At 49.3% G+C, this 25,663-nt stretch overlaps 14 protein-coding genes across 14 annotated transcripts; 7 read left to right on the forward strand and 7 right to left on the reverse strand.

The window, feature by feature from the left end:
- Positions 1-149: 149 nt before the first annotated feature.
- Positions 150-1,598, reverse strand: Bathy01g06110 (predicted protein; the record flags this gene model as incomplete). Its single annotated transcript, XM_007515409.1, has 1 exon — positions 150-1,598. The coding sequence occupies one exon, from the start codon at positions 1,596-1,598 to the stop codon at positions 150-152; it is 1,449 nt and encodes a 482-aa protein (XP_007515471.1).
- A 63-nt stretch (positions 1,599-1,661) lies between these two features.
- Positions 1,662-2,876, forward strand: Bathy01g06120 (unknown protein; the record flags this gene model as incomplete). The annotated part of the gene is made up of 1 exon (XM_007515389.1): positions 1,662-2,876. The coding sequence occupies one exon, from the start codon at positions 1,662-1,664 to the stop codon at positions 2,874-2,876; it is 1,215 nt and encodes a 404-aa protein (XP_007515451.1).
- Positions 2,877-2,968: 92 nt separating this feature from the next.
- Positions 2,969-4,168, reverse strand: Bathy01g06130 (predicted protein; the record flags this gene model as incomplete). The annotated part of the gene is made up of 1 exon (XM_007515113.1): positions 2,969-4,168. The coding sequence occupies one exon, from the start codon at positions 4,166-4,168 to the stop codon at positions 2,969-2,971; it is 1,200 nt and encodes a 399-aa protein (XP_007515175.1).
- A 347-nt stretch (positions 4,169-4,515) lies between these two features.
- Positions 4,516-7,528, reverse strand: Bathy01g06140 (the record flags this gene model as incomplete). Its single annotated transcript, XM_007515331.1, has 2 exons — positions 4,516-6,746; positions 6,892-7,528. 2 exons carry the CDS (start codon positions 7,526-7,528, stop codon positions 4,516-4,518), a joined length of 2,868 nt encoding a protein of 955 aa, XP_007515393.1.
- A 222-nt stretch (positions 7,529-7,750) lies between these two features.
- Positions 7,751-8,611, forward strand: Bathy01g06150 (the record flags this gene model as incomplete). The annotated part of the gene is made up of 1 exon (XM_007515267.1): positions 7,751-8,611. One exon carries the CDS (start codon positions 7,751-7,753, stop codon positions 8,609-8,611), a length of 861 nt encoding a protein of 286 aa, XP_007515329.1.
- A 139-nt stretch (positions 8,612-8,750) lies between these two features.
- On the forward strand, positions 8,751-10,103 carry Bathy01g06160 (S-adenosyl-methyltransferase MraW; the record flags this gene model as incomplete). Its single annotated transcript, XM_007515384.1, has 1 exon — positions 8,751-10,103. One exon carries the CDS (start codon positions 8,751-8,753, stop codon positions 10,101-10,103), a length of 1,353 nt encoding a protein of 450 aa, XP_007515446.1.
- Positions 10,104-10,310: 207 nt separating this feature from the next.
- Positions 10,311-14,066, forward strand: Bathy01g06170 (IPT/TIG domain-containing protein; the record flags this gene model as incomplete). Its single annotated transcript, XM_007515309.1, has 1 exon — positions 10,311-14,066. One exon carries the CDS (start codon positions 10,311-10,313, stop codon positions 14,064-14,066), a length of 3,756 nt encoding a protein of 1,251 aa, XP_007515371.1.
- A 144-nt stretch (positions 14,067-14,210) lies between these two features.
- Bathy01g06180 (alpha-tubulin) lies at positions 14,211-15,458 on the reverse strand (the record flags this gene model as incomplete). Its single annotated transcript, XM_007515740.1, has 1 exon — positions 14,211-15,458. One exon carries the CDS (start codon positions 15,456-15,458, stop codon positions 14,211-14,213), a length of 1,248 nt encoding a protein of 415 aa, XP_007515802.1.
- A 172-nt stretch (positions 15,459-15,630) lies between these two features.
- On the reverse strand, positions 15,631-15,879 carry Bathy01g06190 (unknown protein; the record flags this gene model as incomplete). Its single annotated transcript, XM_007515482.1, has 1 exon — positions 15,631-15,879. One exon carries the CDS (start codon positions 15,877-15,879, stop codon positions 15,631-15,633), a length of 249 nt encoding a protein of 82 aa, XP_007515544.1.
- A 430-nt stretch (positions 15,880-16,309) lies between these two features.
- Bathy01g06200 (predicted protein) lies at positions 16,310-17,896 on the forward strand (the record flags this gene model as incomplete). Its single annotated transcript, XM_007515659.1, has 1 exon — positions 16,310-17,896. The coding sequence occupies one exon, from the start codon at positions 16,310-16,312 to the stop codon at positions 17,894-17,896; it is 1,587 nt and encodes a 528-aa protein (XP_007515721.1).
- A 524-nt stretch (positions 17,897-18,420) lies between these two features.
- On the forward strand, positions 18,421-19,869 carry Bathy01g06210 (RNA adenosine deaminase 1; the record flags this gene model as incomplete). Its single annotated transcript, XM_007515201.1, has 1 exon — positions 18,421-19,869. One exon carries the CDS (start codon positions 18,421-18,423, stop codon positions 19,867-19,869), a length of 1,449 nt encoding a protein of 482 aa, XP_007515263.1.
- Positions 19,870-19,980: 111 nt separating this feature from the next.
- Bathy01g06220 (predicted protein) lies at positions 19,981-21,864 on the reverse strand (the record flags this gene model as incomplete). The annotated part of the gene is made up of 1 exon (XM_007515082.1): positions 19,981-21,864. One exon carries the CDS (start codon positions 21,862-21,864, stop codon positions 19,981-19,983), a length of 1,884 nt encoding a protein of 627 aa, XP_007515144.1.
- A 455-nt stretch (positions 21,865-22,319) lies between these two features.
- Bathy01g06230 (glutathione s-transferase) lies at positions 22,320-23,324 on the forward strand (the record flags this gene model as incomplete). The annotated part of the gene is made up of 1 exon (XM_007515238.1): positions 22,320-23,324. One exon carries the CDS (start codon positions 22,320-22,322, stop codon positions 23,322-23,324), a length of 1,005 nt encoding a protein of 334 aa, XP_007515300.1.
- A 161-nt stretch (positions 23,325-23,485) lies between these two features.
- On the reverse strand, positions 23,486-25,597 carry Bathy01g06240 (nicastrin-related; the record flags this gene model as incomplete). The annotated part of the gene is made up of 1 exon (XM_007515475.1): positions 23,486-25,597. One exon carries the CDS (start codon positions 25,595-25,597, stop codon positions 23,486-23,488), a length of 2,112 nt encoding a protein of 703 aa, XP_007515537.1.
- Between the last annotated feature and the right edge of the window lie 66 nt (positions 25,598-25,663).

The raw sequence follows: 25,663 nt of genomic DNA on the forward strand, positions 1-25,663 counted from the left end.
TAAACCGCCGCAAAAAGAATGAAGCGTTTGAATTGGTTTGAAATGTCTTTTTTTTTCCGACGTGTCAAAACGAGAGTGAAGCTTTAAAGTAACATTTTTGCGCTAAAATACAATCCTCTAACTCTATCTATTTCTCTCTCTAATCTAAACTAAACGAATCCAACTCTTTTCTTACGCTTCGTTTTCAAGCTCAACAAGCAAGACTTTAAGTGTTCCGATTTTCCTCTTTTGGCCAACGACGCTATTAGCGCGATCGCGTCCACCCAGACGTCTCGCTCGGATTCGGTTTCGCAGGCGAAGCGGTAGTGACGGACGACCGCATGTGGAGAATACTTATCATCGTTTTCTTCTTTTTCTGCGTGTTCCAAATCATCTCGGACGGAGAGGAGGAAAGCGAAACAGTTTGGCGGACGCGAGATGTCCGAAATCGGTTCGCACGACTCGACGGAAAGCATGGGGAGATTGACGTTGAAATGAGTATCCGGAGCCGCATCGTCACCCCACGCGTCGTTTCGTGAAGGCACGTAATCTCCGGATTCACTCTTGATGCGAAATGTTTGCGCGGAGTCGACGGTTTTGAAAGCAGATGCGCAGACGGCGAAGCGACGTCGCGCCCAATCGAAATCGGTTATCGTCGTTCGTCTTTTGTTCGCTACTTCTCCGCCTCGCTTTCCTCCTACGCCGCCGGCGAACCAAACGTTTCCAGCGAAGAGAGAATCGTCGCCGCATTGCGTGTCCGGCAACGCGGTTTCGACTAGCTGTGCGCTTTGCGAGTAGACTACTTTCGCGTTTTCCGTTTCCGACGAAGACGGCAACGCAGAAGTCACCATCGCCAACGCCGAAAAAACGTACACCGCAGCGCGTTCCATCTGACCTCGAGCGAACTCCACCGTGCCTAAATTATACGCCGCTCGATGGAAATCAGGTGAAATGCGAATTGCCCTTCGAAATTTCAGAATTGCTTCGCTCAAGCATTTCGATTTACTCTCGGTAGACTCCTCTGTCTCCGAATCCGTCATCAACATCGCTCTCTGTCGCAACGCCAACCCGTGGTTATTCAACGCTCGCGATACGCTCATCGAGGTCACCATCTCGCCTCCTTCTCCTTTTCCTCTCAAATACGACCGCTCCATTCCAACTGCCACCGCTTTTTCGTACTTCTCGCACGCCTCTCGCCACAATACCCTCGCTTCCTCCGGTCTTTTCCTTTCCAACACTCGCGCGCGGTCGCCAACCGCTATCGCCCAGTTGTAGTAAATCGTATACCTTTCTTTCCATTTGGACGCGAACTCGTACGCGACGCACGCTTTCGCGTGCAACCCTTCCACCACGTCTCCGTTTTCTTCTTCTTCTTTGAACTGTTCCGCTTGTTCTTGCAACGTCAGCGCGTATTCCGTTAAAAGGTCCACCAGATTCGTTTCCGAGACCGTTTCGTCTTGCAGTCGATGCATCAGCGCATCCAACTTCGTTTGCAACTTTCTCTCTCCGTTGTTTTTCGGTAAAGGCGAGGACGCGTGGACGCGCTGGGAGATGTGCGCGAGCATTTTCTTCCTCTTTTGTTCTTTCGAAAGATGGTCTTTATCGTGTTCTTCCGGCATCGTGTTTCTAAGCGCTTTTTAGTGGAGTAAAGTGGAAAAATGTCTTCACTCGTTTAGATACAAATGCACGCGATTGCTCCTCACACACTCTCGCAACAAAGCCGAAATTCGACGCAGAAAAGGAAGTTCGCGCTGCTGTTATTGCTCTTGTTTTTGTTGGTCGTTGTTTTCGGTGGGTTCATCGTCTTTACTAGTACTACTACTACGAATACCATCGGCGATAAAAATGGATTATTCGTAACGGAATTGGAACACCAAGAGGACGAGAGAAGGACGACGACTTTGACGATAAAGAAGAAGAGGAAAGCGAAAGAACGACAGTACGACGAAAACGTGGCGAAGGAGCACGTGCCAATATCGAAGAAAGGAGGAGATTTTGATCCGAACGAGTATTTTATTCACTGTAATCGAAGCAAAACGGAGGAGGATGGAGCAGCTTCTTTAGGAGTGGAAAAATCCTCAGGATTTAGTAGTAATAGTAAAGATGCATCGTCTTCTTCGATGTTATATCAATACGACGCGAGGAAAGACGTGAAACACATAGTCAACGCGATCCACGAAGCGACTTTAAACAAAGACCCGTTTAAATCGGCATATTTCTGCGATATTTTACCGGAAGATTTATACGACGATATGAACGCGTATTTCCCTCCGGCGTACGCGTTAATGAAAGACCAGAGAGCGAACGCCGGGCAAGTCGGGAGGAAAGACGCGGATAAGAGGTACAAGTGTTCCGCGTTTGATATTTTGAAACTGAGAGACGAGAAGAAGTGGGGGAAAGTATTGAGAGCGAAGAAAGTCTGGGAGAGAGCGACGAAAGCGTTGTACTCGCCGAGCGTGAAGTTGGCGTTGTTTATGAAGTTTAAGATTAGTAAGAAACCGGCGTCGAGAGATTTTCGCGTCCAAAGCGACGCCGGAGGATTTAGCATAGGAACGCATCCGGATAACAGGAAGAAAATTTTAACGTTTCAGTTGTATTTACCGCAAGATGCGAACGAGGAAAGTTCGGTGTATACGTACGGCACGTGTTTGCATACTCCGGAGCAACACAAACTGAGAGACAAAATTGACGGATCGGCGCCGTGCGAAAAGAAGATGGCGTTTGTCGCGAACACAGCGTACGCGTTTCCGGTGACGCGATCGTCGTTTCATTCCGTGGAAAAAGTTGTGGGGAAATCGAAAGGTGCCAGAAAAACAATCATGTTGAATTGGTACACGCACGTGATGGACGGCGCGCAGAGTATGGGCGGCGGTCTGCTCTCGTTACTCGCCGGTTGAGAATTTAGAGATAGATGTAATCATTTGGTACCACTTTTTGTATGATATGATGAAGATTAATATAATAAAAAGTATCAGTCGTTCGCTCTCGTCTAAAACCATCCGCCTCCTTTGGGTTTCGGTAACTCGTAAATAACTTCCCCGGCTCCGATTTTAAACAATTGCCTCGGCGTCGGCGGATCGATGCCCATGATATCCATCGTGTGTTTGATCCCGTTGTTGACGATGTACATGCTCGTCGGCGCGATAAATTCCAAGTGTGGGTGCCACACCTTCGATTTCGCGACTCTTGTGGAGTGAATTTGAATGCCAGTAATGACGGCGTAATCCGCTTTCTCCACGTCCACGGTTTTCTCGATTAAATCCGCCATGTCGCTTTGGATAACTCTATTCGCCAACTTTGTGACCTCGACGAGACCCAAACCTTTATCCGGAATATCCTCTTTATCTATAGCTTTCATCATTCTATTGGTTAAAATAGAAAACTCCGGATCTAACGGGTCGTGCCAACACGTCTCCTCGCTCTCTCTGTTCAACGTCCCTTCTTTATATTGCTTAAACATCGGTTGCATTTTGACCAAAGCCCCGCAGGCGCACGACTGCTGCGCCCGACCGCTTCGAATGACCGATCCAATCTTCCCTTCCGCATCGATCGCGATGTGAGGCAACGCAAACAGAACGTACCTCTCTCTCCCAGTGGCAAAATCAATCGGCGCGTGCGAAAAGCCCGCTCCCAACCCGGTCGTCCCGGCGGTAATCACCCCGCCCAAACCGTCCACGTCCAACGAGTACCCGAAAATGTCGTGAATAGCCGTCTTGAGCGGAAACGTGATTTCGTCTCGACACAACGACGTCAACGCGATGCTGTTGTCCGCGGTAAACCCAAATCTTCGAAGCATAACTTCCGTGCGAAATAAGAAATCATCCATCCCGATCGCGTTCGGAAAATGTTTCGTGACCACGTCGATGCGTTCGTTTATGTACGCCTTGCGATTGTGTTGCAACTCTGGGTCGATGTCAAACCCGCCGTACTCGTAAAAGCGAGGCCCGTGCGGGGTGATTGGATCTTTAATCGCCGTGGATAACGTGTGCGGGTACGCGCCGTTATCTGAGCGAGGGACGATTGAAATCGACCCTCGTTTCCCCGTAGTACTGTTGTTGTTGTTGTTTCTGTCGTTCTTCGTGTCCGTCGTCGTCCAAGAAGGTTGTTGTTTCCCGTGACGATGGGGAAGCACATTTCGATTTGACGTCGAGCACGGCGTTTTGACAAAGTTCACCGCAAACGTGCGCATGATGATGATGATGTGATGATGACGATGCTACTCCTGCTGTTCTTTTAATGTGCGCGTGTCCTCTCGTGATAACGTGCTTCGGGGAAACTCTCAGAGAAGTTATGGGGAAATTCAAAGGAATAACCTCCCTAAAACCTCGATGAGGAGGAAAAGGAGACAAAAAGCGACAAAACTATTCGAAATGGATAAAATGCACAGTCGAAAAACTTCTCCTTTTCCTCCACGTGGTCGAATTTGGTGGTTCCTGTTGGTTTCCAGTCAAACATTTTTTTCACACAAAAAAATGAGCAGCTTTTTGTTCTATTTACAAGGTTGCTGTTCTAGTATGTATACGTGTGTGTGTATTATTAACGGTAGATGTGGCATCTGCCGGAACTGGTGCACCCGGCGACGATATTTGCGGTCGGGTGCACGGCCACTCGGGAAGGAATAGCCGTCATCAACTCTGGGCTGTGCAGACGCAGGCCGCGTTTTCCCGACTGCGCGTCGAAGATTTCAACTTCTCTCTTCATGCTTCCGACGGCGATGCCGTCGTCGCCGACCCATTTCGCGCGGAACGGGAGCACCCATCGACCGGTTTGCGTGTTGTGTCGAATGGATACTTCCGGTTTCGAGGACGAGACGGACGGGTTCCACACGCGGACGCAGTCGTCGTAGCACGTGGTTAACAGTCGCTTCCCGTCTGGATTCCAATACGCGCTTTGCGTGGATTTTTTGTGCAGTAATTGGTGCACGGGTTTTTGTTGTTTAGTACTGCTCGAAATACCGCACACCTTTCTTAAATCCCAGACGCAGATTTCGCCGCCACCTTTGCGCATGGCCGAAGACGTCGCGATGGAGAATAAATCGTTCGTATTGAACGACACCGTATTGATTCGCTTCTCTCCGAGCGCGAATTGAGCTGCGAGTTTCTTTGTGCTCGCTCGTAAATCGATCAAGTTCAACATGCCGTCGTTATCGCCGCCGTAGATGACGTTGCCATCGACATTGGTTTCCATGGACGCGAATTCAATGTCGTGTTCGGCGCCGGAGAAGAGTTCCCAAAACTCCCCGCGTTCGCTGTCTAACATCCACACGTGTCCGTCGTACGCGCAACTCAACAAGTTGGATCCGATGATGCCGTTCCCGTTTCCAAATTTAACGTGCGAGACGTATTGCGAGTGCGGCTTGAAACAATAGACGCCGTGCGTGTCCTCGTCCTCGTCGTCCACTCTCCACAACGAAACGTTCCCATCTTTATCGCCAGAGGCTAAGATGATTTCCGACGTGGACGGATGAAAATCCGCGTGCGTCACGGCTCTTTCCGTGCACTTGGCGACGTCGTCTTCTTTCAAATCCAAAGTTTTCGCGCTCAAGAGCGATTTTAAACTCGTCGTATTCGTCTTCGTTTTTGTCGTCTTGATTCCTCTCGTCGTTCGATGAAGATACTCGATAAACTTCGCGTCCGATTCGTCGTCTCCTTTCGTGCTCTCGCACTTTGAAATAAACTTCGAACTCAGTTCAACTTTCACCGTTTTCGTCTTTTCGTTCGCAGTCACGGTCAAAGAAAGAATCGCCTCGCCGGCGCCTTTTTTCTTCTCTTCTTCTCTCGTTTCCAAACCGCCGGACCCTTGCGTAATCATCCTCCCGTCCGCCAAAACAATCGACCCGTCTCTCCTCTCCTGATCGATCCCGCCGGCTAACTCAGCCACCCCTCCGGTTCGTCTCCCGCTCCTCCTCAGCACGACTGGCTCTTTCGCCTTCTTCTCTTTCTTCCTCAAGCCTCGCTGCGACGGTCCGGTCGTTCCTCTTTGTTGCCTCTCCGTCGTCGTCATCATCTCTGACGCCAACTGCCGAATGTTCAAAGCTTCCATCCGCGCTCGGTTCTTTTGCAATCTGATTTCTCGTTCTTTCTCGTACGCCGTTAAAAATAACTCTCGTCCACCTTCGTTCTTCTCGTCTGTTATTATCGATCCTTGGTCTTCTTCTTCTTTCTTTTTGTCGCTCGTCGTTTCCTCCTCCTTCGTCTTTCTCGCTTTTTTGTTCGTTTTGGTCTCCTTTTTCGAGTAATCATTCTCGAAATCGTCGTCGTCATCCTTTAAAACGTGCGCGGCGGATAATCGTCTGCCACCACCGGTATTCGTCGTCGTCTCAATCGTCGACGTCGGAGAAGACCTCAACGACGAATCGTTGTCGAGATGATAATTGCGCTTTTTGTTGTTGTTCTTTCGACCACCAGAGGGAATATTCGGCGTTTGGATGGAATCTAACGACGACGTCACTTTTTGTGCCACCGTGGATTTCTTCTTTCCAATCGTCGTCTTTGCTTTTTTTAATACCTTTGTCGACGAAGCCGCCAAAACGGGAGGAGGACGACGACGGGAGGGAACAGCTGCCGCTGATGACGACGCGACGACTCGCGAAGACCTCCTCCTCCCAGAAGAAGCCGTCATTTTCTCTATCTCTTTCAAGATTGTGAGCAACTCTTTCGAGAACTTTTTTTGTGCTGATTTTGAAAAATTTTCGCAAAGAAGCAGTCTTTTTTTTGTTTTGTGAGAAACGAGGTATTTTGCTGTACTGGTGTGTGTGCGTGTGTAAACTTGGACTTTAAAAGAGTTAATGTTGAGTACGCACGTGGTACTTTAAACTACTCGCGTGACGATACCTCTTCTCGCACGCGTGGCATTCGTATGGTTATGTATGTGTATGTAAACTTGGACTTTAAAAGAGTTAATGTTGAGTACCCACGTGGTACTTTAAACTATTCGCATGACGATACCTCTTCTCGCACACGTGGCATTCAAACGGTTTCTCGTTCGTGTGAATACGCTTGTAGATTTTCAAACTACCAGATTGACGAAAACGCTTCTCGCACACGTGGCATTCGTACGGTTTCTCGTTCGTGTGAATACGCTTGTGGATTTTCAAAGTACCAGATTGACGAAAACGCTTCTCGCACACGTGGCATTCGTACGGTTTCTCGTTCGTGTGAATACGCACGTGGATTTTCAAATGACCAGCTTGACGAAAACGCTTCTCGCACACATCACATTCGTACGGTTTCTCGTTCGTGTGAATACGCATGTGTATAGCCAAAAGTGATGAACTAACAAGCACCTTCTCGCAAACATCGCACTCGTGCTCTCTCTTCCTCTTCCCTCTCTTCGTCGTCGTCGTTTCTTTTCGTATCTCCTTTTGCTCGACTTCAAAAACGACGTCGTCCTCGTCAGGAATCTTCAAACACAACACCGGTGTTGGTTGCTCTTCTTCTTCTTCCACTTCTTCTTCTTCTTCTTCTTTATCTCTCGCATCCAAATACGACACCTTCAAAACCGTCCTCGCGTTCACCGCGCGCTGCGGATGTGGATTCTTCCGTCTCATGTTATTATTAGTATTATTGATAGTAACGCATGTGTTGCATGTGGTGTTGGATCTGTCTTTTCACCAAAATGAAGATTTTCCTAAAAAACGGCTGTTTTTTTCTTCTTGGAAAAAACAATTTCATTTCACATCTCTTCTTTTGTTGTGACACGTTTGAGAGAAAGAAGAAGTGAAAGAAGAGGTGGAGAAGTCTTTCTTGCGTCGCGAGACAAACGTCAAATCATGTCTGGAGTGAGGACGCGAGCGCAGAAAAGACGGATTGGGGAGAGAGATGTGTGGAGTTTGATCGTGAATGACGACGATATTTGTTTCAAACACATTCTTCCGAGATTGAATTCGAATGATGTGAAATTCTTGTACGGAGTGAATAGTGAAACGAGAAAGTTGATTAAGAGATCGTCTCGCAAGGGGGAGTTGAAAAAGAAGTTGAGAGTGGAGGAGATGTCATCGATATCGACTTTGGAGTTTGCGTGGGAGAATCGATCGTTGTGGCCGAGACACTGGCGCAAAGACGAAACAACTTTCTGCTGGAAAGTTGCTGAAACGAATACACTCGAGTTGCTCAAGTGGGCGCGAGAGGAGAAAAAGTGTGAGTGGGATGAATGGACGATTGATGCGGGCGCATGTCAAGGTAATCTGGAAATGGTAAAGTATTGCGTTGCAAATGAGTGTCCTATCGATGAGAGTGCGTGTGCAAGTGCTGCCTCAGGAGGTAATCTCGAGTGCCTCAAATACTTACGCGAAGAAGTCAAAGCGCCTTGGTATTCGGAAACTGCCAATTGGGCGGCTTTAAATGGTCATCTTCACATACTCGAATATCTTGTTGAGCGTAAGTATGATCAATTTTGCGAAGATGCGTGTGCATATGCAGCCGAAAAGGGCCACTTAGACTGTTTGAAGTACTTGCGCGAAACCGCCAAAGTGCCGTGGGACGAAGAAGCGGTACGAGGAGCGCACGAGAACATCGAAACCGAATGTTTACAATACCTCCTCGACAATAACTGCCCATTACCAGATGGTTGGCAATACGAAGACGGAGTGTTACACGTCGCAGAAGACTCAGAAACAGAGGAAGAAAACTGAATGTACTCGCTCTGTTTGAATACTAATAAACTCGAGATACACACACACGTTTACACACAGCAGCAGCACAAAATACCACACAAACACAACTGTCCTCCGCACTTTTCCTCCTCCTCTCGCAAACGTCCTCGTTTCTTCGATGACGACGAAAACGACCACCATGCAACGCGGGTGGTCTCGTGGGTCTTATTTTTTAACGAAGACGACGACACCGCGGGGAAGTCATCGTCGTCATCATCACGAACACGTTGGATTTCGTTTCCCCCATCACGCGCAACGAACACAATCGAACGCGTCCGCGTTCGCGGCGAAGAAGAAGACTACCACGACGAACGCGACGACGTCCTCCTCAAAAAGCAACGACGACGACACCAACAACAAAAGCGACGAACGACATGAAAAGAAAAAACGAGAGAACATCGAAGCTGCGCACCACGGCCACGTGTCCGTCCTTTTGAGCGAAGTGTTGGACGCGTTTAAACCGGTGAAGATTCAGACGCACATCGACGGGACTTTAGGCGCCGGTGGGCACGCGACGAAAGTTTTAGAGCAACACAAAGAGGAAGTGAAAACGTTCGTCGGGTTTGACGTGGACGAGACGGCGATTGAAATCGCGAGACCGAGAGTAGAGAGGAGTTTAGGTGTAGACGATGCGAGCGGCGGCGAGAAGAAGAGTAACGACGGCGGCGTCGCGTTGCACTTCGTGCGAAACAACTTTGACCAGATGCGCGCGGCGTTGCGAGATATCGGCGTGGACGGTGCGGATTCGATTTTGTTAGATTTAGGGGTTTCGTCTATGCATTTAGATCGAGCGGAGAGAGGATTTTCGTTTCAGAACGACGGGCCGTTAGATATGCGGATGTGCGGCGGTACAACGAGCGCGTCGTCGTCTTCGTCGTCGTCGTCGTCTTTGACCGCGTTCGACGTCGTCAACGGATGGTCCGAGGAAGATTTAGGTCGCATCTTTCGCGATTACGGCGGCGAAAGACATTGGAAACTCCTCGCGAAACGCGTCTGCGAACGACGAATGGAAAAACCAATCGAAACGACTTTAGAACTGGTCAAAGCTTTAGGCAACCCGCCGGGGAAGCGCGAAAAAATCCACCCGGCGACGCGCGCGTTCCAAGCCGTGCGAATAGTCACCAACGACGAACTCGGTGTCATCGAACGCGTGATACCTCAAGCCATCGAGGTCCTCAATCCGGGTGGTCGTTTAGCCATAATCACCTTTCACTCGTTGGAAGACGCCATAGTGAAAAAACAGTTCCGAAAATTCGCCGGCGTTCCGGAATCGCGAGAACCGACGGTTGGGAGAAGCGCGATGATGTTCCTCCCGCCGGAGGAGTTTGACGATGCTTCGTCGTCAAACCCCTCGTCGTCACCGAAAATAGTCAAAATGATCAACCGGAAACCAATCGGCGCTTCGGAGGAGGAAATTAAAGTCAACGCGAGGAGTCGGAGCGCGAAGTTACGCGTGGTTGAAAAATTATAATATAATAGCACGTAGCCTTTGATGATATGATGAGTAACGATTTCTCGCGCAAATGCATTGCATTAACGCACATCAAAACGGCGGCACGCATCAAAAGCGAGATGTGTTTGTCTCTGCTTCTCTCTCGAATTTTTCTCTCGAATCACCTAAGTAACAACAAAACGTCACACCAAAACTCTTTCTTTCATAATGCTGCACGGCGCCCCGATGCGTCCCAGACGCGGCGGCAGTAGTGGTGGTAATGGTGGTGCGTGGCACGACCCAATCACGGTCGCCTCCCGAGAGTACGGCGGCAGATCATCGCGTCATTATCGATCCTCTTCGCCATCGAAGAATAGATATAAAAAATGGATTTCCAAATTCGCTCACGTTTCCAATGTATTCACGAACGAGAAGAAGCGGCTTCCGAGATGGATAATCGCGATGATGATGATCACGATTATACTCTTAACCACGCGGCGCAGTTCTCAAAGTTCTTTCTCGATGATAAAAGAAGACTCTTCCATCGTCGAGAAAGAGAGCACCATCAAAGGTGTCAAACTGTCTTTTTTCCAACAAGAAGGATCGAGCGAACGAGAGAAAAAACGAGACCAAAATCTGTGCTTCTTTCTGGACGAGAAAATCGCTAATACGAAACATCCACTCTCGCACAAAGTTGCCAGTTTACTGCGTTCGTTTCTCTCATCGAACAGAAAGGAGGAAGAGTACGATTTTTGGCGAGTGACGGCGATCGTCTCGGTCGGTTCGGGACGCGAGAACAACTTTAATCCAGACGCGTTTCAAAGAGCGATGTTCGCGCCGAGCAACGCGGCGATGGGAAGTCGAGAACCGTTGAGGAGAGGGAAGGATGTTTTAGTCACGGAAGTGCTCAGGAGTAGTTCTATAGATGGTAGCGAAGAGGTGAAAAGGTCGCACGCGGCTTTTTTGCGTTTGAGCGATACGTTTCACGATCGAAAGTGCGACGTAGGGCATTTTTTTAATCCGACGTTGGCGCATTTTAGCGCGTTGGCGAGACGCGAGAGAGTGGCGTTGAAAGATGTACCGATTGTTGCGCACAGGATTATCGCGTCTCAAACGGATTTGAATGGCATGAATAAAGCCTTTAGCAGCAGCGATAGTAGCAGTAGTAGCAGTAGTAGTAGTAGTAGAAACATGTTAGAAAGCGAACACATGGACGCCGTCGTATCCGCGACCGCCGATGTGCTCATTTTTGACGATGAAAATTTAGCAACATTTGAAGCGCGGAGAAGGAAAAACGGGTTAGGTGGTGACTTTGCGTTTCCAAAAGGATTATTAGCTCGAGGGATTGGTGGTAACGCGATAGACGGACTCCAATCGAAACAGTTCGAGACGGCGAGATCTTTGGTTCTGAGGTTGCCGAGCTCTCCGGAATCGAGGCTAACGAGATCGAAACTGGAAAAGATGGAAGGCGAGGATGTCAATAATGATAACACCAACCCACTGACGAGAAAAAAAGTGAAGTCGTTCGCGTATTGGGGAGACTTCGACGAAGGCGAAGGTTTGACGTCTTTTTTGGACGTGCTCGATCGCGTGTTGGAGAAACGCAAAACGAGCGTCGTCGCGCCTGTCGGCGCGAATGCGGTGGAACCGCTCGAGGTTGAATTTCGAGGCGAAAACTCCGTATACGATTTGGACGATATCACCGTGCACGGTCATGTGGGTGATAAAAAGAAAGGTACCGAACGCATCGCGTCTTTTCTGGCGGGATTTGGAAGCGAGGACATTGTAGGGAATCTGATTGATACCTCGGCGATTAAAGAATACGAGGACGAACATTTTTACAGCAAAACGCTCGAACACTATGCAAACGACGACACGTCGGTAAAATCGAGTAAAGACGTCGCGAAAAGTAGTGGCGCAATTGTCGTCATCTTCCCACCGGCGCAAAACTCGACGTTTTACTTTGCGAGAGAAAGTTTGAAAATTGCCGAACTCGTCGCCGCGAATGCGCCGTTTTTAGCCTCGAACGCGGCGTTAGATCGCGCAAAGATTTTTGACGACACCATTCGTTCGCGCGTTTCTTACGGGGACGATACGGCTCACGATTGCGTGGAAACAATGTTACGCGTGTTTGATCGTCGCGTCGGCGAAGGCGGTGGCGTCTATCGCCCGGATGCGTCGAGTAAGACACCGTTTGCGAAATCGTACGACGATATCATCGAGATGAAATGGGTTGGATTGCACAGAGCGATAAAACGAAAGAAAGGTGCTTTATTACCGATCCCGCCGGCTTCAAGACACCCGTCGCCTCGAGTCACCGTCGTTGTCGTACACAAAGATAGACCGAAATTTTTGATCGACGCCGTCGCCTCGCATTTGGCGCAAGACTACGATAAAATGGATTTGATTGTGGTCGATAACGGCTCGAGGAAAACGCCAGAGACCACTGAAATGCTAAATACCATCGAAAATCTTCTCGCCAGTAGAGAAAAGTCCTCGGATACGAACCCGCACAGGAACATGTACAAGTTAGTCCGTCTCGGCCCAATCGCCGCGTCGCTTTCCGGAGCCAGGAATGTTGGCTTGAAAAATGCTCGAGGCGAATACGTTTTGTTTGCCGACGACGACAACTTAGCGAGCACTTCTCAAGTTTCAACGCTCGTCACGGCTATCCTCGCCTCCGAGGCAGATGCTGTCGCGCCCGGAAACGCCTATTTCGTTGGAACAAGCGAACTTGATTTGAAAAAGCCGGCGTTAGGTGGTAATCAATTCGATCTCGGCGGTTGGATACCTCTTGGGGCATCCACCTCGCTGGGCGTTTACGAAGATTGTTTCGGCGACGCCAACGCACTCTTTCGCAGAAAGGCGTTAGAGTCTGTCGGCGGGTGGGACGATATTCCCGGTAACGACGCCGCCGGCGAAGATTGGTCGCTCTTCGCCAAACTCGCTATGCGTGCAAAAGACGCTTCGCATAATCAAAATCGAGGTGTTACTGTCGTACCGCTCCCGACGTTCTTCTACCGAATCGACTCGGTCGGTTCTTTAGCCAAAAAGAGTCGACGCTTCGATTACCGCGCCAGAACGTTACTTCCCTACGAAACGAACGAAATTATTGAAAGCGTTGGGTTAGGTGGCGTTTTGAAATACGCAAGGTATGATAGAAAAGCGTTCGAAGATGCTCGAGCGATGCATAAGAAAGAGACGGATCGTCTTAGTTTAAAAGTCCACGCGATATCGAGATTATTGTGCGCTCGATTGAACAACGAAAACGATGAGAGTACAAATGGGAATAACAACAAAATAATCAACGGAGGATTCGAAACGGAAACGGGTGGATACGTAGACGCATGGCTAGGCTTCGAGAAAGGATTCGATTGGCGCAACCCGAACAACATCAAGAACAGGTTAACGAGACACAACTTAGGGGACACGTACGACGACGAAAGCAGCAGCGGCGACGATTCGAGCACGCACGGCGCTTTGGTTTTGAGGAACCCTGGATTTGGCGAATCGCGAGGCGCGAGGCAAGTCATCGAGTTCTCCTCCTTATCCTCCAACGATGCGAAAGTCGCGACGCCGATATACGTCTCCGCCAAGAGCAAAGCAATTTTTGACGAAGCCTCAAAGTTTCATCGTTTGGATCCGTTCAACTACCCGAAACCAAAAGTTTCCTCGTACGGCGTCTACATCGACCTCGAACACACCGACGGCACGTCCACGTACGGATACACTCTTGGTTTCTCGGCTTTGAAAATGTGGACCAAGCGCGTCGGCATAATCTCGCCCCGCAAACCAGTACAAAAAGCCAACGTGTACGTGCTTTACCGAGACCGAAAAGGGAAAGTTTTGTTCGACGACATCGTGGTGAAGGAGTTGGTTGGAAAGAACGACATTTGCGAAGGCGACCACGACGCGCTCTTTGAAAACGTGGAATGGCTAGAGCCCGATAGTAGCGGAGATGATGATGATACTAGTACCAATAGTATTAATAGTAATAAATAGTTCTGCATTATTAGATATTTAAATAGAGTGTGTACCTAGTTAAAATGAGGGAGCCGCCACCAACCGCGTTTCGCTTGAAATATGTTTCCAACATCTCAAATCTAAACGCACAAGTATTATCGGAAAAGTCGACACGAGAAAAGTTTAATACTCTTCGTCCATTTCGCCCTCGCCTTCGCCGGATTCCGCGCCGACTTCTTCGTAATCCTTCTCCAAAGCGGCCAAATCTTCTCTCGCTTCGGAGAATTCGCCTTCTTCCATGCCTTCGCCGACGTACCAGTGGACGAACGCTCTCTTGGCGTACATCAAGTCAAACTTGTGGTCGAGTCTGGAGAAGACTTCCGCGATGGCGGTGGAGTTAGAAATCATGCACACAGCGCGTTGTACTTTCGCCAAGTCACCACCCGGGACAACCGTCGGCGGTTGGTAGTTAATACCGCACTTGAAACCAGTCGGGCACCAATCGACGAATTGGATGGTTCTCTTCGTCTTGATCGAAGCGACGGCAGCGTTGACGTCTTTCGGTACGACGTCGCCTCTGTACATCAAGCAGCACGCCATGTACTTACCGTGTCTCGGATCGCACTTCGCCATCATCGAGGACGGCTCGAACGCGGAGTTGGTGATTTCAGCGACCGAGAGTTGTTCGTGGTACGCCTTTTCCGCGGAAATAACCGGCGCGTACGAGGACAACATGAAGTGAATTCTCGGGTACGGAACCAAGTTGGTTTGGAACTCCGTCACGTCGACGTTCAACGCACCGTCGAATCGTAAACTGGCAGTCAACGACGAGATCACTTGCGCGATCAAACGGTTCAAGTTCGTATACGTCGGTCGTTCGATATCCAACGATCTGCGGCAGATGTCGTACACCGCCTCGTTGTCCAACATGACGGCCACGTCGGTGTGTTCCAACAACGCGTGCGTACTCAAAACGGAGTTGTACGGTTCAACGACTGCCGTGGAGACTTGCGGTGACGGGTAAATGGTGAAACCCAACTTCGATTTCTTCCCGTAATCGACGGACAAACGTTCCAAAAGCAACGACCCAAGACCAGAGCCGGTCCCGCCGCCGACGGCGTTGAACACCAAAAAGCCTTGCAACCCGGTGCAGTTATCCGCCAACTTGCGAATTCTGTCCAACGCCAAATCGACAATCTCTTTACCAATGGTATAATGGCCTCTGGCAAAGTTGTTCGCGGCGTCCTCTTTCCCGGAAATCAACTGTTCCGGATGGAACAATTGGCGGTAGGTCCCCGTTCTCACCTCGTCGATGACGGTCGGTTCGAGATCGAGAAATACGCATCGCGGGACGTGCTTACCCGCGCCAGTTTCGGAGAAGAACGTGTTAAACGCGTCGTCGCCACCGCCGATGGTTTTGTCGGCCGGCATTTGCCCGTCCGGGTTGATGCCATGCTATATATATAGAAAGAAGAGAGAGATGATGAAAAGTCAAAGTCAGTCAATGTAATTTTTTACCCAAAATTAGAAACATTTGAAGAGAGAAAAGAGACAACGACATCATCAAACGCGCACCTCCAAGCAATACAGCTCCCAGCACGAGTTACCTGTTGTTCATCATTCGAAAAAAGCGCATCAACAGAGAACGTTGAGAGAGGTCAGTTTTGTCGTCGTCGTCGTCGTCATCATCTCCCAAGAAAGAAGAAGAAGAAAAAAAGTCAACGACAGAGAGAGAGAGAATGAGAGAATCTTCGCACATGCGTCCACATGCGAGAAAAACCAAAACCAAAAAACAAAGCGCACCAGTTTGCACGCCAGCTTGGCCGATGTGGATGGAAATAACCTCTCTCATTAGTAATAATTATCAGGTGTTTTAAAAAGGTATCGGTGTACGAATGCAATATTTACTGCCTTGGATGTGTGTTACGAATAGAAAAGAAACGAAGTGTCTGATGAGCTTGCGTTTTCTTTTTTAAATAAAGTGAAGAAATTTCTTTGACTTCTTTTCGAATAAAAAAAGAAAGGACTGCGAGCGAAATCGAGTAAGAAAAAGAGATTTTTTCTTTTCTTTCACAACAAACCAACACACACAAAAAAAATCATCGTCGAGAGACATTATTAGACCTTTTGCAGAAGAAGAGAACAAACTCGACTTTGTTTGCTGTCTGCGTTTGTTTTTTAGCGCAGCACCACGACTCTGAGTTGCTCCTCCTGCGTGTGTGTGAAAGAGAGAGAGAGAGAGAGTGAGAGAGATTTAGAGAGAAATATACGAGAAATAAAAGATGGGCATTTTAACCAAAGCGAAAGGGATGGATTTCTACCGGAAAATCCCGCGCGACATGACGCAAGGCACGTACCTGGGGACGATCCTCTCCATCCTGGCGACATCTTTAATCGTGTTTCTTTTGATCGCAGAAACGCGAGCGTATTTGAAAACGACGTTCGAGACGAAAGTGGTCGTCGATCGGTCGGTGGATGGAGAGTTGTTACGGATTAACTTTAACGTGTCTTTTCCGGCTTTGTCGTGCGAGTTCGCGTCGGTGGATGTTGGGGACGCGTTGGGATTGACGAGGTATAATCTGACCAAGACGGTGTTTAAGAGACCAATCGATGGGAATTTTCGACCGACTGGGCCTTTGGCGTGGGCGGAGAAGACGCCAGGGAAGGATGGAGACGCGCACGTGAACGAGGAAGAGTTGACGGAGGCGCAGATTGTGGTGGAGAAGCACAAGGAAGCGTTGGCGACTGGACGAGTGACGCACTCGAGCGCGGAACCGTTGACGACAGAGGAAGAGATGCAAGCGTTTAACGACGCGCATTCGGTGACGATGATCAATTTTTACGCGCCGTGGTGTCCGTGGAGTCAACGGTTGCAACCGGTGTTTGACGCGGCGGCGATTCAGTTGCACGAGACGTTCAACACGAATTCGCAAAACATGCACTCGATTGCGCTCGGGAGAGTCAATTGCGTGGAGCACGAGCAGTTGTGCAGGAAACATCACATTCAAGGGTATCCGACGGTGAGAATCTTTACGAGAGGGTCGGATTTAATCGCGCATGGGAGACACACGGATCACGCGTCCTATCACGGGGACAGAACCGTGAGCGCGATTGTAGAGTTTGGGAAGAGCATGGTGGACGTTCCCGCGGGCGGCGAAGGGAACATTCCAGTACCAAAAGGGAAACCGACGAAAGATAACGAGAAGAAACCGCAACCGCCGCGACCGAACGAGCAAATCGATTTCAAAGTCGCCAACCACGCGGACGTGGTCCAAACCAGAGCGAGCACGGGGTGTTCCATCACCGGTTTCGTCTTGGTGAAAAAAGTCCCCGGACACGTCTTTTTTACCGCGGATGCCAAAAACGGCCACTCCTTCGACGTGGACAAATTAAACGTCACGCACCAAGTTCACCACTTCTACTTCGGTCAACAATTATCCGCGTCGAGGCAAAAATATATGGCTCGATTCCACAGAGGCGAAAAAGAAGGAGATTGGCACGACAAATTGGCGAACGATTTCGTCGTCTCGAAAAACCCGCGAACGTCGCACGAGCATTACTTACAAACGGTGTTAACCACCATGCAACCCCTGGGCCCGTTCGCGCAACCGTTCAACGTGTACGAATACACCCAACACACGCATTCGGTCAAAACCCCAGACGGGGAAACGCCGAGAGCGAAATTCCACTTCACCCCGTCCCCGGTGCAAATTTTAGGCGTCGAGAAAAGACGCGAGTTTTACCAATTCATAACCACGTTAATGGCCATCGTTGGTGGCGTGTATAGCGTGGTAGGGATCATCGACGGGTTGATGCACAACACGAGTTTGATGTTCAAGAGGAAAATGCAGCTAGGGAAAGCCATGTGAGTCGTAGTGATGATGATGGTGATGACGACTCCGCGACACCCAATACTAGAAAGAGCAGAAACAAACCAATTGTTTCGTCATTATTATTATTACTACTACTACTAGGTATTCAAACTCGTCCTCTTTCGCGTCTTCGTCCTCACCACACATTCATCATCTCCTGCCTGGTGTTGTTTTATGGCATTCGTGTTCTTGCCACCGGTTGTCTTTGCTTTTTCTGCGCTCGGCTACGCGACGTATCGTTACGCCAAGAAGGAAGAAACGTCGTCGCCGTCTTTGTTCATCATCGACGAGAAGTGCAAGAACATAGCCAGAGAAGCGCTGTTCGCGTGTAAGTCATCACTGTCGTTACGCGCAGCAAAAGCAGGAGCAGCAGGAGCAGCAATAACAGGCGGTGATGATGATGTTGCGCGAGGAAATCGTTTGGACCAAGCGTCGTGCGAGGATGAATACAAAGTTGCTTTGAAGAAGTGCACCTCTCACTGAGGTGAAGTGAACACCCCGAGATGATGACGAGGACAGAGATGACGACCAAAACGGGAAAAAGATGCGGCGAAAAGTCGCGAGCGAGTTCGTGCGCGTTCGCGGAATCGATTTCGAACGTTGCAATCGAAACGTTCTCGCGTTTGCGAGAGAATACGGCGCGTGAATATAATTTGAGAGCAGCGAATGAGGAGGAGGAAAATCATCATCTGAGGACTGTTATGAGCGCGTTTATCGCGCTCGACGCGCGAACGAACAGGATGACGTGCTTGACCATCGCGAACGGGACGAAGACGATTTCGGACGAGGATTTTGATCGGGAGATGGAAAAGAAGAGTTACGAGAGAGGTAAGCTGAGAGATTTACACGCGGAGGTGTTGGCGAGGAGAGCGTTGAAGAGGTATTTAGCGTTGGAAATGAAAGCGTTATCGAACGAAGGCTACGAGGACACAGAGGATTCATTTCTACTCGAGAGAGTGAAACGAGACGACGGCGGGGGCGACAGGGTGCTCTTTCAAATGAAAACGCACAAGAGCATTCATTTATACGTCTCTTCGTGTCCGTGCGGGAACGCGACTATACGAAAATGGGCCAAAGGAGGAATGGACGATGGAAACGACACCAAGATCGGGCCGTTTACGATGCCGACGCAAACGCACGAGACACCATTTTTACCACTAGACGTTCAGAAAGGCTCCGTGGCGGTGGCGTTGAAGAAAGCGACGGTGGTCTCGATGCCTGCGAAAAACGACGAGGACGATGATGCGAGCTCGGCGGCGGTCGCGGGGGTGAGCGTGTTATACGAGAACGGAACGCTCGCAAAGGGTACTTTGCCAGTCGGAGAAAATCGAGCCGGACGAATGTGTACATGCTCGGATAAAATAGCCTCGTGGAATGCACTCGGCGTGCAGGGTAGTTTATTGGCCACGAAACTTACGGAGCCTATTTTTATTCAATCGATAACCATAGGGAGGAAGTTTGCGTATAAGCACTGCGCTCGAGCATTTTGCTGTCGCGTTTCAAAAACGTTTCCGAGCGTCAACCACCCGGTGCTGATGCAGTGCGAGAGAAAATTCGACTTGGCTCCCATCGACACGGACTCTGTCGTCGTGTTTGATAACCCACACTGTTTAATATGGACGGCGGGTGAAGAGGATGTGATTGAAGTATGCAACGGCAAAACCGGTCAACGCGAAGAAGAAGAAGACGAACAAGAGGAGAGTTCTTCACGATACTGCTCCTCCGCGTTCGAGTCGTTGTTTTTCGACACGTTCAAAGAGGAGTCTTCGGGTGCCGGTGCCAACATCGAGGAGCAAATGAAAGAGTACGCCGCGATGAATGTCACAATAAATGACTACGACGCCTCCAAGGAGACGCTCTGGGGGAAATCCTTCATTCCGCGCTCTCAGGAACAAACTCGAAGGAGGCGCGCTAACGTCGGGAAAATGTATTACATACAAAACAAGCGCAATGAAGAGGTAGATAGGTAGATAGATAGATACTTAGAGAAGTCAATTCGTGCAAGTATTATTATTAATATTTGTATTATCACTAATAGATCTTAATATAGTAATTTCCTAGATTTGACTGTTCTTCGTGTTTTACATCTCCGCGGCGCTCACGACGGATAAATCCGCTTCTCGTTCGCTTGGATTATAAATCGCAAAACTCCCATCGTCCGCGAAACATCCTGGGTTTACCATCATCGTTTCCACACCACACACGTCAGTCATTTTACACTGCGTTTCCGATCGATCGCCTAAGAAAATAGCATTCGGCGCCGGGTACAACCACATCGCCTGGTCTCTCTCCCAATAAATCGGCATTTGCGTCAACGGCAACGGCGATAAGTGCGATTGCTGAACTAAAGTCATCGCCAAGTGATGGAACAAAGGTTTTTCTCGCATTGCTTTTCGTCGTTCACGTTCTCTCGGTGACATGTCTAACTGTAATCGCTCGTCGTCTTCCTCCGTGCCCAAATCGTCCACCGGCGGTAACACACACCCTCGTCGCGCTCTGGCTTGTAAATCGTCTCGGAAAAAGACCAAATCTTGCGAATGCCATCGAATCTTACACGGATTAGACGCAAACTCTACTTTTTGCAAGCACGCGGTGATTTTATGACCTCTCAACGCGGCAGGCAATCCTGGTCTTGGATAGGCGCTCGTATTTCCGGGATCGCCCGGCCCGGGGACAAACACGAAGCGACACTCTTCGCGAATAGACGGGTATTCGTCCAACAAATCCGCCAACTGGTCGAACGATTTCGTGTACGACGCGAAATCATACTTCGTCGGACCAAACGGTACTCGCGTGAAATCCCCCATAAACACAAACAACCCGGGCGGTTTCGGCGATTGATCGTACACTTCAAAAATATTCCTCAATCGTCTCAAACATTTGGAATCGTCCAAGTAACAATCGGAAATGACGACGAATCGTTCGTCTTTCGCTTTCTTTTCTGTTTTGATCAACTCGTCTAAATCTCTCGGTCGCAGCGCGACGTGTTTTCCACCTTGCGCGGCGCCCATAAAATCCGTCGCGTTGGTCGCTTCCAGCGTTTTCCTTCTCGTCTCCGCCGGTGGATGGCCCAACGCGGACACTTCAAAAATGCCGTCAGTCTTCCTCACTTCTCCTGTCGCAATTACCACGCAATTCTCGCAAAACATCCCACTCGTCGCCGCCGCCGCGGTCAAATCAATTCTCATTGACCCAGTCGGATCTTCCAAGTGAAAAATACCGTCTTCCACTTGCGACAAACATCCCATGACGACTCTCGGCCCGTAACACTGACCGACCAACGATCGAAGCGGCGTCAACTCGTTCGTGTTATTCGCGTTCGTACTCGCATCTTCGTTACCTTTTTTCTTCTTCCCAAACGCCGGTTTCGTAAAACTCTCGTGCCTGCTCATTCTCTGCCTCAACAAATGAAACCGTTCCCGATAGACGTTGATTTTCGAATCCGCCTCGGCGTCCATCGTCGCCGGTTGGTCGATTTTCGCAAACACGTTTCTCGTTTCGTCGTACTGATACCGAGGCGCGTGCGCGAACGCGTCGCACACGACGATGGCTTCGTCCCGGAGTTCGTTTTGCAATCTCTCTTGGTTCGCTCGGTCCTCGTCGTCCGATTCATCATCAACATCAACATCATCATCATCTTCTTTTTCTCCTACCTCTCCGTCTTCTTCGTCCACCGCCATCGGCGCATCACGATTTATCACGTTTTCAATCTCCTTCTTCCTCTCCATCTCGCCCACCGCCTCCCGCGCGATCTCCTCCGAGACCACGCTCGTTTGCAAGCACTTCCCGTCCAAAGCGTTTAAAATATCCTCCACGTAATCCTCTTCCTTCTCTCGGGAGTCGAACTCTTTCTTTTGAATGAGAGCGGTTAACGCTCTCATCGCTTTCGCTTCCAGCGTTAACGACTGGTTTTGGAATAACCCGTTGATTTCGTTCGGTCGGAGATGTTGCGTTTGTTGCCCCATGATGATGATGATGATGATGATGACTCGAGAGACGATTTGATTTTTGAAATTTCAATGGAATTCTCTCGGAAACTCCTCTTTCTTCTTCTCTCCCGTTTTCAAAAAGAACAGCGCTGCTTTACCGATCACACGAACGCGACGATCGACAAAGCTTTGTTCTTCTTCTTCTTCTTTCAAAACGTGAAACGCTCTCTTCTTCTCGCAAAGAGGAGAAAGGGCAGCGGCGAAAGAATACACACAGAGAGCGCACAGAGTGGCGCAAAAAAGCTTCTTTTTCGAGTGATGCAAGAAAGAAAGAAAGAAAGGAGAGACCAAAAAACAAAAAAAAGTGAAAAAAAGGCAGAAACGTTTTTTTGCACCGAAAAAGAGACGAAACGCATCACTCGTGCATTTTCCTCCTCATTCAGATAATAGAGAGAGAAAGAGGATAGAAAACCAACATCATGATGACTACGATGATGATGCAGACGATTCATACCCAGCGATACCAGAGCGGGAATTCCGCCACCTCGTCTTCCTCCTCGAAGAAGAGCACGAAACAACAACCTTCGTCGTCGTCGTTTCGCCTTTGCGGGAGTGGTGGTGCCGCTGCTTTGAGGAAAAGCGGTTTTAATGGTGGCGAGAAAATGAATAAGAGGAGGAGGGGGAGATGTGCTTTGATGAGTGCGGCGGAATCTTCCTCGGAAGAAACGACGGGGGATTTCGAAGCCGCGCTCGATCCGGTGTATAAAAACATCTTCTACGACGTTCCAGTTTCCAACAACGGCGCGAGGAACCGGTTAATTATTTGCTGGAAAAACATCGAGGATGAGTTTGAGTTTAAGAATCCGAGCACGTTAGGGGGCTTGAAGTCGCCGGAGTTTCTGGAGATGCATCCGCAAGGGAAAATGCCCTTACTGGTGACGAAAGACGGACAAGCGATACCAGAGTCGGAAGTGATCAGTCAGTATTTGTGCGACGCGTTCGAGAAGCAAGGTCCGAGTTTAAGGCCGGAGACGTTGGAGGCGAAGACGGCGTGTAATTTGGCGACGAGGTGGCACGACGTGTATTTGACGCCGATTCAAGGGTGCATGTATCGAGGACCGATGTCGCCGGAGGTAAGGGCGGAGCAAATTAGCGAAATCGATCGGTTGTTGGACGTTATGGAGAAAACCGTCGGTGGGTTTGAACCTGGGCCGTATTTGTGCGGAGATAAGCCGTCCACGGCGGACGCGGCGTTGTTTCCGACCTTCGTGTTTATGACCCACTTGTTGCCAAAGTACTTCGGGTGGGAGAACGTTTTCGACGGAAGACCGAGTTTGGAGAGGTGGTATAAGCACATGTCCACGGAAGACGCGTGCGCGAAGAAAATTAAGATGGAAGTTATGGGCGGTTTGATGGCGTGGGATGAAAGCGATAGGTACGAGAAGAACGGGTTAGTCGCCGCGGTCGCCAACGACTCCTTCCAGTGGAGCTATTAATTTTTTTCTAATAAGTTGATCTTTCGCGAGTTCATTTTTGTCGTTTCCAGCGTTTTTATATACCGTGCTTCGGCACCAGGTACCTATATAAAACGCGTGCATTTACTACTGCTATTCATACTACTACTTTATGATCAATTTCACGCGCGCTTCTTGTACTACTAATCTAAATCCATACCGCTATTAAGCTTTTGGGAGGAAGTCGAGCTCGAGCTTCCTCCTCGTGTCAACGCGCGTTCCAACATCCGCTCGCCGAAGAAACAGAACAAAGTGGCAATCACTACGGCACACGCCGTCGCGATCGGCTCAAAGAACCACCCTTTGTTGCTCTCGATAGTCACGCCGATTTTCGCCGACCAATTCGATTCAGTCCAGATTTCGTACCCGTTCGCGTTTCCGTCCCGAACTTGCCACGCGTACGAGTCCCGGTCAAACTTGAGTTGTGAAGGCAAAGCGAGACGATACGTTGTGCTTGCCGTGCCGTTGGCAACGCGCGAGAGGTGCTCGTATACAAATCTCTGAATCGGTGATTTCGCTTCGGAGGTTTGAATATCTTCTGGGATGTATTGAACGACGCCGACGTAGGAGGATCCGATGTTGTTTGTTTCGTTCGCTTCGTCTTCTTCGGACGGGGCATTTGAGCCGAACACGTCGTACTTTTGAGAAAACGAACACTTTCTTAAACCAACTTTCGGATCGACTAAACATTCCGCCAACTCCGAGGCCGTCGCGATCGTTTGCTGCACGAAATCGTTGTCGACCAGTTTATTTAAAACGTCCTCCTTCACCGCGAATTGTTCCTTGTCTTTCATGCTCATGCGAAGCGCGGCGCCGGCAACTAATCGAGCAACTTCGGCGATTCGTTTCACGTTGATTTTATCCAAACCAGAATCAAACATAGTTCCGTAAAAAGGATCATCCGATTCGAACGTGTTGTAATCGGTTAAAGTCAATCGACTTCCGCTGACGTTGGTGAACGAGTTCAAAGAGGAGCCTTTCGGGACCTCGACGCCTCGAGAGACTTCTTTCACGGACAACGAATCTTCGCCGAGCGTTTCTCGGTTCGCCGCGCTTTGGACTTTTAAGAAATCTTCGAACGTATCGTCGGTCTGGTTGTATTGTTCGTGGACGTACAACGCGTCTTTTGAAGAAGAGGCAAAGCCAACCGGTCCAATTTCAACTACGGTATCCACCAACCCCGGGAACTCTTCCATCATCCTCTTCGACCCGACTAAGTCGTACTCTTCTCCGGCAAACGCGGCAAACACGATTGGTTTCTCCAAGTTTGGTCCGTCTACGACTAAATCATTCACCACTTCCGCGGCGACTAAGAAAGAAATCAAACTCGAGTATACCGCGTTTGCGCCTCGCGCTTCGTCGCGAAACATGGACGTCGTTTTATCCAACCTCGCGGTCACGAATATCGAAGGCGCGCTTTCGTTGTACAAGTATCTGGAAAACCCATCTAAAAATGCCGTCGCGATCGAGTACCCTCCAATGGGCAAACACGTCCTTTTATCTAAACACGTGATGCTATTCGCGCGTTTCATATCCTCGCTCGTCTTCCCCGCGGCGTCCATCGCGCCGTCCACGGAAGCGTATAAAAGCTCGTCTCTACCCATGAAATTTGTTTTCGACGATTTTTGTACCTTTTCTCTCTTCACGTTCTCGTTTGCCGCCCAAACGACTTTCCTCGTCGCGTTTACGCCTAAAAACGCCACCGGCGTTTGGCCTACGTTCACTCTTTTCGTGTCCTCTTTCGAGTCGGATTCCGGCACGCCGCGATAGAATCCAGCTTCCGCCGCTTCCTTCTCCGCATCATCTCCTCCCTTATTCGCATCAAGAAACGCCAATGGATGCTCGACGAGAACAGCAGAAACGAGAACATCTTTACTCTCTTCCACTTTTTTCAAAACTTGTTTCATCATTCTCATCGGCGCCGTCACCACGTTCGCTTCTTTCTCTCCTCTCTTTTCAGTCCCAAAAGCCTCCAACTGAGCCTCGGTCTCCACGCGCACAATCTTCCCTCGTTTACCATTCTCGTTCTGATTCGTGTAGCATCCAAACATTTCCTGAGTGTTTAAGGTCATCGTGCACATGCTCAACCCATTTTCATTCGTGAGAGGAATCGATCGCGTCTTTCGCAAGGTTTTGAAATCCATTCGCTCGGCTTTGACGAAGAATGTTGCCGCGTGATGCGATGAATGATTTTGGAGGAAGATTGAAACAAAGAGGAAGAAGAGGAGAGAAAACGATCGGTATTCGTGCTTCATTCTTTTAAATCTCGCTTCAGATGATACTTTACTTAGTTTGGTGGATACTTTTACGCGCTCTTACTC

This window comes from Bathycoccus prasinos (assembly GCF_002220235.1).
Source record: "Bathycoccus prasinos genomic : Chromosome_1".
NCBI classification, from domain to species: Eukaryota; Viridiplantae; Chlorophyta; class Mamiellophyceae; order Mamiellales; family Bathycoccaceae; genus Bathycoccus; species Bathycoccus prasinos.